At 41.4% G+C, this 11,729-nt stretch overlaps 1 protein-coding gene across 1 annotated transcript in view; it reads right to left on the reverse strand.

The window, feature by feature from the left end:
• Nucleotides 1–11,725, reverse strand: part of CHODL (chondrolectin) — a gene marked incomplete at its 5' end in the record, with an annotated part of 50,911 nt that extends 39,186 nt beyond the window's left edge. The window contains one exon of the mRNA XM_019523897.1: nucleotides 11,680–11,725. Coding sequence (XP_019379442.1) covers nucleotides 11,680–11,725 — 46 coding nt within the window. The remainder of the gene's footprint in view (nucleotides 1–11,679) is intronic.
• Nucleotides 11,726–11,729: the final 4 nt, after the last annotated feature.

Consider the following 11,729-nt stretch of genomic DNA (forward strand, 5'->3'; position numbering starts at 1 on the left):
ATGTTCATGGTCAAGGTTTGTAGCTTTAAAATACATTTCTTTTATTATTCTTTTTAAACACTACTCAACTTACATGTGTGATAAGAATTAAAACTACTGAGATCAACAGGATGACAAATAAAGTGTCTCTAAAATAATACTGTTATATTACTTGGTATATGTGTAATTATGTATCATCAAAAGGTATTTTCCATGTATTTGGGGAACTAAAGACTGACTATTATGCATAAGCCTGGACAAGTTTACCTAGTGAAAAAAAACCACCGGGAGGCACCAAGTCTGAAGGAGACACACTGGCTCCCAAAGTTATTTGGAAGCCTAGCTACCACTCAACCTTTCTTAGGGCCTTGTTTATATGTTATTTTTAAAAAGCTTCTGAAGCTCTTAACCCCTGTCCTGGCTCTCTAGCCCTTTTAATAGCTACTCATAGCTATAGCTCCTACTCCAGCCCCTGCTTGCCAGCTCTATAGACTAAGTACAGACAGTTAAGCTGGAGGCAGAATCGATTCAATTTTCATAAGTTTTTTTTAAACTGTGCATCTTTAATTGATAAGGAATTGAACTGACATCCAGTTTTCAGTTTGGAAAAGCAGACAGAAGCCTGCACTAACCCAGGCCAGAAGATAGAGGGCACTGGAACATACCTCCCAGCCTGAGGGCCATGCTGAGGTTAGCATGTCCCCATCCCCCTGCTTCCCCCCCCCCCTGCAGGGGAGGGGAAGTAGCCCCAGTCTGGGAGCCAGGTTGGGGACTGCCTCCCCAGCACCCCAGATCCCTGCTCACACCTCACTCCTCACCTCTCCACCCCAAGATGACTTGTGTCTGTGGGGCTGTCTCCCAGGGAGCAGGCAGGGAAGATGTTCAGTCAACCTGAGCAAGCAGCTTAACTCTTCCCTGCCTGCTCCCTGGGAGCAGCGCCAGGCAGCCCCAGGTAATCAAAGGGTAGGGGGACCTTATTTGTGGCTGCTAGCACTGTCTGTCCTAGGGCAGTAGACAGTGAAGGGTTAACTTGCCTGCCCAGCCACTACTGGGACTGCTGCTGCTGTCTCGGCCAGGCTCAGCCAGAGAAGAGCAGCAGGGACTGGGCAGGCAGGTTAATTCTTCCCTGTCTGCTTCCCCAAGACAGACAGCACTGGCAGGTACAAGTGAACAGGGAAGGGCAGGAGGGAAGCTACAGGAGCCTGGGGGTGGGGAGGGGAACTGATGGAGCCCTGTGGGGCATGGAAGAAGCCTGGAGTGGGAGTAGGTAGGGGATTCTTACCTTTCAGTCCTCCAGGATCCTGCTGGCCTGAACATGTGACTGCTCTAAACTTGGAGCCAACAACAACAAACATTTGAGCAGCTCACACTTAAGGCCCTTAAGCACATAGCTTGACCTGTCCCTCCTGGCTAACCACCTCTGCTGGCTCATGCATAGATAGTTATGGTTTAAGATTTTCAGCACAGAAATGGTCTACTATTCTGTGTTTGTACAATACTAAACACAATTTGACCACATCTTTGATTGGTTCCTAAATAGTGCTATATTAAAAATAATGAATACGAGTGGGCATTCTCCTTGTGGTCTTCTCCCATTCATGGGCCAGTCACAATTTAACCTAGTCAATTAATCTCCACACTGCCCTTTTGTATTTAGTAAACAAGTACAAATGCTAGATATTACCAGTTACTGGTAAAATAGAACTGTCCCTAAAGCAGATCAGTACAACCATTTAGCCGTCTGCAGAATAATATACGGTATAAAGACACAATATAATTTAAAAGATAAAGACAAAAAGTGGGAAAACAATACTGTTCCCTGTTGAAGCAACAGAGAGAACTGAATCCAGACTGGCAAAATACATAGTTGTACAGAATGAAATTTGGCTCTGAGTTCACATCAATACATCCTTTATGGAATATGAATTAGAATCTTTAATGACAACAATTGGCTGAGATGTGGGAAATCCATATTACATAAAACTGACATCTAGGCTTCAACCAAATGCTTTATCCCATCTTTATTTCTATATCATCCCTTTGCTTTGTCCAGTGCTCTTTTGGAGACAGAGAGTGAGTGAGCGCTTTTTTGACTCATTTTTATATTATGTTAGGAATGAAGAAGAAAAATGTAAAAATCTGAAAGACAGCTGTTCTCATTATATGGGATCTTCTAATGCCAGTGCTCACTGTCTATGGCACTCAGCCTATACTGACTCAAATATTGGAATCTGTACTATTGCGCTACCAGTGCCATTTTCTACAATATCCAACTGTTCCAGAGATTTTGCCATCCCCATAACAGCATCATATAACCAGCTCAAAGATTGAATGGGATCATTGCACATAATGACACTCTAACAGGATAAATCTAGCAAGGAAAGTCTGAATGTTATTGAGGAACACTGAAGAGAATGCATTTTCTGTGCTGTATTCAACCAAAATAAGTCTCTCTCCTCAAATGTGTATTCTTCTAGATATTGGAACACATTTACTGGGCATCTTAGAAAAGAGCTGTCAAAGGTTTGTTGGTTTTGCAAAACTGCACTGGGCAGGTTTTTGTTTGGCAGAACACAAGCCAGGAGACCTTTGTATTGACCAGTTTAGATTCCTCTTAAGCAACCCCCCCAAATTCTAGAAGTTTGCTATTATAGCACTGGCCTGCCATCATGTATGATCACAGGTAGCTGATTTTCAAGATTCTGGGCATTGAACACACATCCCATATTAGAAGGTGTAAATCTTGTAAAGACCACTAATCTTCCACAAGGATTACCAGTAGGCTGACCATATGGAAATCCTGGAAATCAGGACATAATCCAGGACACTGTCTTCCTTTCCTCCCCCATGCTCTTACAGGTCAATGGGGGTGGAGCAGCATGCCAGGCAGGCAACGGTGCCTGCCTGCTCAACTCTAAGGTGTGCTGCACTGCTCCGACTCCCAGCCAGACTGCACCTCATGACCCTGTGTTTCTGGGATGCCCATTATAACTCTCAACAGCCAGCTGAAACCAGCCTCTGAAATCCAGGACTGTCTCAGCTAAAACAGGACATATGGTCACCCTACATAACAGAAACTATGCCCTCAGAATAAATGAAAGAGTAGACCACTTTACTGAGGATCTAATTGTAGCAAGCAGAGTTGTAGATTGGGACAAATCTAAACCAACTCTTAGGGGAGATGGAGATAAGTAGCTTAGTGTTGAATTAAGGGATGGGCTAATCAACAATTTGATGTTCGTAATTACTCCCATATGAAAACATACCATTGTTTGAATCAGTATAAGGTCATTGCTTTGTTAACTAGGAAATAGCTATCCATTTTGCATGAACAAATTAAACAGCTGGAGTCACTGGTTAAACTGTTAAGCCTTTATCAGGAAAAATATATCTGGTATTTCCTAATTGCTTATTTTCTCGCTCTTCTTTCCCTTTTTTGGCGGCAGGCAATGTAGATTTATACTTTATAAACTAAATTAAAGATGTGTACGCTTGTATAAGCATCTGATGCTTATGAAAGCTTATGCATCTCTGATCTAGTTAGTCTATAAGGTTCATACCTTCTTCTGCCTGACTTCAAACTAATACAGATAATATTCCTTTTTCTCTCTCCTTGGTTTTTTCTCCCAAACTACTAAAAGCATGACAGTTTTTCTTCTAAATGGAAAATGTCTAGTTTGGGCATTAGCTCTGCTTCATATGTTTAATATTCCATAAATTAAGAAACTGAAACCCATTTAGCTCTTTCGGTAATAACTAAATATTTCTTACCAGCTGAAGTCACCAGCTGGACTTTGTGGTTATAAATCACAGGACTGATTGTACAGATAATCATTGCTCTATTTAAGAGCTATTGTGTGGCTATTCCATGGTAGGGGTGTACAGCAACAGGCAAATACTTTCTGACAGCCTGGGAGCACAGTGCTGACACCATCAGCTTCTTGCAAACTGACACACACATTCTCTGTTGATGCTCAGAGAGTAAAAGGCCCCTATGTATGTCCTTTTCCATTTGAAGGAATAACTTCCTAAAATGAGATAATTTAGACCAGTGTTTCACTAAGCATAGGTCATGTTCTACATTGAGGGTGATGTGAAGGACTAAACAGGGTGTGGGAGGGTAAAATAGAAACATCTTACTATGTTAATCATTCTCAAAAAATCTCAATTTTTTCTTGGAAAACAAGATTTGTGAATAAACTCTTGAAAAACATGACCCAAATGTACCCAATGGAAAGATGTCTAAGTCTGCAGAAAGCTTGACACTGCTTCTGATGCATGAACTGTTATTTCAGTGGTTCTTAGTGTAGATGTCAGTGATAATACATTAAATGTCAACACTGTTTATTAAAACATGTAAGAAATAAGAGGAAGTATAATATGATACAAAGATCCACTCAGTCTGCTCTGAATGGTGGCTCATGGCATGTTTTCACAGAGATGTGACTTACTTTTTATGAAAGGATTTTGGTTGTCAAAATTTGGAAAGTGCCGACTCAAGCCATGATATAAATTCCTATGAAAAAGTATGGAAGTCTCATTATCTGAGCTGATTAACATGAGAACACCTGCACATATTAGGACAGGAATTTCTTGTTATAATGGGGAGATTGACAGAACAGGTCTTTTCCCATCTATCTACCTTAGTGTGACTTAATTATGGAACAGACATTCTAGATGCTTTCAATCAGACATAATATGCCTGTATAATATGTTGTGTTTGTTATTATGTGGGAAACCTTTGACAGAAACTTGAGAATCCATATAGTTTAAATGATGTATAATGTATGAAAGGCAGAAGGAAAAGGGAATATACTAGTGTCCCTCTCCTGCAGTGATGCACAGACTTAATTTTATAGACAGAAGTACTGTAGTCTTCCTCATTGGGACTTCTCACCTACATAAACATAACTATATTGTCCAATATCAAGGGCAATTTCTCATTCCTTATTTCTGATCTCTTAAGCAAATTGTATGTAACCCTTCAGCCAATAAACTTATTGAAAGTGATCAATCATTTTTCAATATCTCATATTTCACGAGACCCACCCATCCATTCTCTTGCATTACTTGACAGTTTTACATTGATTCTTTCCACTTAGTGGCAACTTGTATTGAATGACTTCTGAATTACTTAGATTCTTAGTAATTGGTACTTTCTAAATTAAGATTATTTTTCTCTGTCGTGGATTCAAATAAAAATAGTGTGGACTGTTATAATCATTTTATACTGGGTTATGGACCTAAAATTCTCCAGGGCATAACATAAACTGGCATGAATTCCCTATTACTTGCTTTTGTATCTGTGTTATCTGAATGCTGTGTAAAATTCAAATGCCTGTCAACTCCCCACTGCATGTGCATGTAATCAGAGTCATATGTTTGGTTCATCCAGAAAGCATAGAGAATAAAATATGAATCTGAAACTCTTAGTAACTCAGCTAAAAAGTTAATAAGCATGGCCAAATCCCGGATTTCATAAAGCAGGTGTGGAAGCAGTGACCCATATGCTGCAAGGGTAGCTGCATCACCCACTTTTGTGCCCTCCACCCCACCCCCTCACATATCAGAGCAGGCATGCCATGGGGGACTTTTTTAAAGTCCTTCAAGCAGGTAAGAACCTCCCTTCTGTCTCCCTCCACCCTGTGCTCTGTAGTAGGTTCCCTCCCCTTCTCTCTCTCCACCGTGGCTGACCTGGGGAAAAAGGGAGGGTCCAGAGCCACACCTGCCCCACTCCAGCCACACATAGAGATAGCTAGAAATAACAGTGACACCAGCAGAGGCACGTGCGTTCCATTCTCCCATACCTGCTCCCAAGTTGTGAAGACTGGGTACAGAGGAAGAACCTGCCCTCTGCTGCCACTGTCCCTAAACTCGCATTCAAAATAAGTTATAATGCTAAGATTTGCTAAGATAGTAAGATACCCAGCTTCCTCCACACCTTTTAGAAAACTCCAGCCTCCGTGATAAACTAAATACAGATATATAACAAGAAAGCTACAATTTAGTTAATGAATTTGCAACGTACAGATGGATTAAAGTTCCCCCTGGCAACAGCCAAGGTGCTGTATAAGGTATAATGGGTACTTCCACTAGATCCGACACTCAACTATCCAAGACAGGAGATTTTAGTATACTAGTATTATGGTAGCCTGAAGCTACCATAGTTTCACTTATGTATCATAGATATTTACATCAAAGGCATGCTAAAATCTTTTCTAAGCTAGGATATTAGCCTTTTAACGGGTCTATATATTGTTTTAAAAATTCTCTCTCATCTTGAAATCTTGACAAAATAACCAATGGGCATCAACATTTATATAAATATCTTGCATAAAACCTAAGCAGACCAAATTCAGATCTGATATAATTAGGCCACTGAAATAAGTGAAATTGATTGAACTCTGTAAGCACTAGCCTTACATCGATTCATTCCATTATTCAGTATAAGAATATTCAGTTTAAAAGTAACTAGCTTCTCTGAGCACCATCTATAAAATACTGTTTCAGATGAACAGGTTATAAACTACACAAACGAATAAAAACTACAGTCATAAAGATACTTAAAGTCAATGGCCCTACAATTTAAGAGCAGCTATGTTGTTTCAGCCTCTGCTGGATGCAAGTTTTTTCTTCACGTAGTAAATGCTTTAATATATCCAATTATTTCCCGTCTAAATAGATATATCTATTGCTTCAAAATACTGCAAGTATAAAATCTACTAAAACATGCACTCCCATAATCAAGAAAATATCGCTATTAAAAAACAAACATAAAATGACAGCAAACAGCAGTCATTAAGGTATAATGGCTATGATTAATACATAGGTTGCTAAATGGTTACTAATAAGATTAGCCTGTTTCTTTCCTGCCCAATAGGTACTTAAAGTAATTGCATCTCTGCAAACTGCATTATCATCACTTCATGTTCTTTATGATGTCATGAGATAGCAATGCAGACTATGTAATACTCAGCAGTTTTCTTCCTGGCCCTACTTTGTTATTTTCTTTTAGAATCTCTTCTCTGTCAATGCTAGACATTCTGACATTAGCTCCTGTAATCATAGCTGACAAAAATTTCTCTACATCTGCATTAAAGTGAGGTTCATTTGCAGTATTTTTCTTCAGTAATTCAGAAATCAAAATAATGATGGCTGATAATGTCACCAAAGTGTAAAATATCTGCTTAAAAACAAGCCAGTTGATATTCTTTATCTAGTTGGATCTTATTCACAAATTGATCTGTTGGCAAGAAAATAAGAGAAGTGAAATGGAAATGGAAAAGCTAAACAAAACTGAAAAGCCTAAACTAAGTAGAATCATAGAAAATTAAGGTTGGTAGGGACCTGAGGAGGTTTTCTAATCTAACCCCCTGTTCCAAACAGGATGATCCCCAACTAGATCAACCCAGCCAAAGCTTTGTCTAGCCAGGTCTTAAAAGCCTCCAAGGAAGGAGACTCCACAGCCCCTCTGGGTAACCTGTTCCAGTGTTTTACTACCCTCCTAGTGAGAGAGTTTTTCCTAATATCTAGCCCAAAAAATAACTTGCAAGACATTTTTAAAAGCTGAGCAGTCTTTTCTATGGTCTTCTATCACTTGCACCAAAATGGTAAGGGTAACTGTATATTTCTGTCTTTGCCATTTATTTCGGCTACTTTGCTGAAACTGTGTAACAACAGGAGTCAATGGGATCTTCCTACTGTCTTCTGTGCATAATGGGTCAAGACCATAATGAGGAATATGCTCTATTTTAGTTTTAAGAAGATGTAGCCAGTTTAGGAAAGGGGTGGAAAGATGAGGTAGTCACAATTTTTAAAGAATACAGGTTCATTAAAAATGTAAATAAGAAACTTTTCTTCTTTCCTTTTCTCACCACTAACTAAAGTTTTAAGCCAAACTGTTGCTGTTAATGGATAAGTGTACAAGGTAAGAAGGCAAAGAATGGCAGAGAGAGCCCTACACCCACCTTTACCAGTGCTTCTGTTGACAAGGTGTGTTGGCATTACCAGTAGTACCAGGCACTTCCAAGTCTTTGCAGTATGGTAAGAATGCAGCCTCATCCAAAGACACTTCTCTTTCATCAAAAAGAAGCACTCTCTGCCTCTCTGTACTGATCACTGCTGTTTTGTACAGTTTATTATTACATATCCAACCAAGCTGTAGCCAATTAAGCCCCAAAACATCCCTGAATGATTTCTGCTTCAAAAACTGTTCTGTATTTGTGAGCCAAGTACACCCTAGTGTACCATGATAAGGCCAAGAAGAGACTAATTTTGTGTTTAAAAAATGATGTCTAGCATCTGTGGCTTCCAAAAATTAAAGTCTTACTTGGAATCTAATAAAATCTGAGCCACAATGCAAATACATATGTGCCCTAGATTGGTTTAAAAACTGATATTCATGCAGATAGGCCTTTATAAACTGAAGTCACAAATATCATTAAATGAGTGAAAACTAAGTGTTCAAATCTCCTTAAATCAAGTATGGGAAAGTCACTGTTAGAAGTTCAACACAAAATGGAGACTTGCAAATGTTAAACAGAATGTCAATTATTCATTTCCTAATGACACCTATAATAAGCACACATAAACATTTAATTATAAAAATACATAGAGGTTCTTAGCCCAGCTTTGTATATACGATACAAAGTTAGATGGTGCACTTCAGTATGCACTTTAGATGAAGGTGTCTCTCCAACTACACAAAGCATGTCAGTATATGTCTTGTTTCTTGAAACAAAAAACATAAAAGAACAGTGTGAGTCAAGGTTCTCAATACATATGCCATCACTGCAATAGCCAAGGGAAGTCATTTTTAATGCTCTGGAATTGGTGTATAAATATACCATTTTATCTGCTTGCACAGAGAATTATGTATATAACTACTGTAACAAAAGTGTAGGCAAGTATGCATATACTTTTGCAGCAAAGGGAACCTGTGAGCTAGGTTTTGTATTCCTTGTGTAGTCCAATGGCTTCAACTTTGAGGGCCTAATCTAAAGCCAACTGAAATTAATGGCATATTTTCCTGTAAATTCAGTGACTTCTGGATCAGACACTGTGTCTGCAAGGAATGCAAGAGGGGATCCTAAAACTAAACCCACATTTCAATGAAGACTGACTCCCTCTTGCTTTTTAGATATTTGTAGTGAAGCAGCACATCAGATAAATGAAAATGGAGCTGTATAACCTGTATAATTAAGATTTATGACATTAAAGTTGTATTACTTTATTGTATTATGACAGGAAGAAAAAATTCTGCATAGTTAACAGCGCTTAAATATTAGTCACAAAAAGTGTGGCAACAGGTACTTATTATCCTTTTAAAATCATTTACTCTAACATACAGAACATTTCTAAGTTTGTAAGTTAGCCTCAACTCAAAAGAAAAAGCTTGTCCTCATGTTGCACTGAAAGAAGTCTTAAGAAATGCTAAGTTAAGACCTGATAGGGGTTTGGTGATCTGGGTTTTCATTTCTGAAGATCAGAAATCGAATTTTTGTGATTGTAATTATAATGAGTTTGCCAGTTTAGATTTAGTTCTACCTGACCATTATACACATGAGGACAATATAGTTAAAATAAACAGTATTTTTTGATCAGAAGATGCACAGCAGATATAAGAGGTGAATTTCAGACAGAGGAGAAAATTGTATACATTCCATACAATATATCCAACTGTAGTTAGTTCTAACAGTCTCATGTTTCTGGGCAAATGAAAACTAATCTTTAAATGCACACTTCCATTTTCTTCCTCCATCGTAAAGAGAGACACAAGTACCGCAAAATTTTCAAAACTAACTAAATAAAAAACTTCACAAGATATTATTCTGTTTCTCTAGCCAGTCTTAAAACAACAGGACTTTAAAAAAAAAAAGGAATGTCTTACTGGGTAACTCGCCACTCAAAAAGCAAGGAAGCGATGCACCTTACAGACTAGTGAAATAAGATCTAGAGAGAGAGCAAAAGCTTTTGCTGATTTGAGTTCACTTCATCGGATTGTGTCTTTTCACGGCATCTGATAAAGTGAACTTAGATTCCCAGAAGCTGCTTCTCTCTCTGTGTATAGAATCATGAGGGTCCAAAGGGATCTCAGGAGGTCATCTAGTCCAACCCCCTGCTCAAAGCAACTGGATCAGCCCTACCAAGGCTCTGTCTACCTGGGTCTTAAATCTTAAACTATAAAGGTGCTCTTGATCTATAACGTACATCTTTACCATGCCTTCTGCCTGACTTCAGCCCAATATTGCCAACTTCCTCTCTCTGCACTTGAAACTCAAACACTGAAGCAGATGAGAGGGGCAAATAAACCTCAAGGAGGAACTGACTACCACCCCTAGTTTATTCCCATAGGTCAAAAGGAGGGGGACCCAATCAAAAAAAGAGAATGGGGCAGCTGTAAGCCACAACAAATTGTTTGGGTGCCAGCATTCCTCCAGCTGTAGCCAAGTGCAAACGGTGACCCACCACAGGGGTTGGAGTTAAACTTCCCATTGCCTATCCCATGACCTCTCAGCCTGTCCCACCCTTCCCTAGAGCTGTTGTTAGCTAGGCCAAAGCACAGAAGCATCAAGGGGCAAATGCTCTCTTTGCCCCCTGAAAAAGGGGGGGAGGGGGGGCTTTCTTGTTACAAGGTGCTGGGTGGGAATTGCCCCAAGCAGCCAAGTCCTCTCACTTGGCCATCACCACGCTTTAGCAAGAGTCATAAAATCCTAGCAACGAAGGGTGGAAGGGACCTCAGGAGAGCATCTAGTCTAACCCCCTGCTCCAAGCAGGACCATCCCCAACTGGATCATCCCATTTGTCTAGCTGGGTCTTAAAAACCTTGGAGGATGGAGATGCCACAGCCTGTCCGGGCAGCCTGTTCTGGCACTTTCCTAGTGAGAAAGTTTTTCCTAACATCCAACCTAAACTTCCCTCGCCACACAGTCACAAAGAAAAGGAACCTCCACAGGCCATCTAGTCCAGGCCCCGCACCCAAGGCAGCTCCATGCCTATCCAAACCATCAGATAAACCCTGCATAAGGCAATGGGGGCAAGCAAGGACCAGGATGGGTGCCAGGAGCCAGCCAAGGTCCCCTCCTCTCCCCAGGAAGAGGCACTGAGTGCCCATCCTGCCCCTAAAATCCCTACTGTGCAGTGGAAGGCAGTCTTTTCCCAAGTGCACCGGAGGGCTCAGCCCCACCAGCCCCCTCATGAGACCCCCCAGGAGGGGCTCATCCCCACAGGTAGCTGGAGGAGGGGTCCCCATGAGGGGCTGGGGAATCCCCCCTCCAGCTCCCTATAGGGACCCCATGAGGGGCTCTTCCTCATGGGAAGCTGCAGGGGGGATCCCCCATCACCCCATGGGGACCCTCCCCCTCCAACTCCCCATGAGGAGGAGCCCCTCATGGGGTCCCCATGGGGAGCTGGAAGGGGGATTCCCATCCCCTCATGGGGACCTTCCTAGCATGCCATGGGGACCCTCCTCCAGCTCCCCACGAGCATCGCCTATTATACCATGGGGCCCACTCCTGCTCCGCATGGGGACCCCCCTCCAGCCCCCCGTGGAGATCCCCCGAGCTACCCATGGGGACCCCACTCCAGCCCCTCATGGTCCTCTCCCCTCCAGCCCCCCCTAGCATGCCATGGGGACCCCCTCCAGCTCCCTGACTGGGCCCCCGCAGCTCCCCGCGCCGCGGAGCGCCGCGCCGCACTCACCGCTGAGCACGCGGAGGCAGAGGCCGGCGGGCGCGCAGAGCAGCGCAGCG

Source organism: Gavialis gangeticus, unplaced genomic scaffold (genome assembly GCF_001723915.1).
Source record: "Gavialis gangeticus isolate Ggan-Ray unplaced genomic scaffold, GavGan_comp1, whole genome shotgun sequence".
Classification (NCBI taxonomy): Eukaryota; Metazoa; Chordata; order Crocodylia; family Gavialidae; genus Gavialis; species Gavialis gangeticus.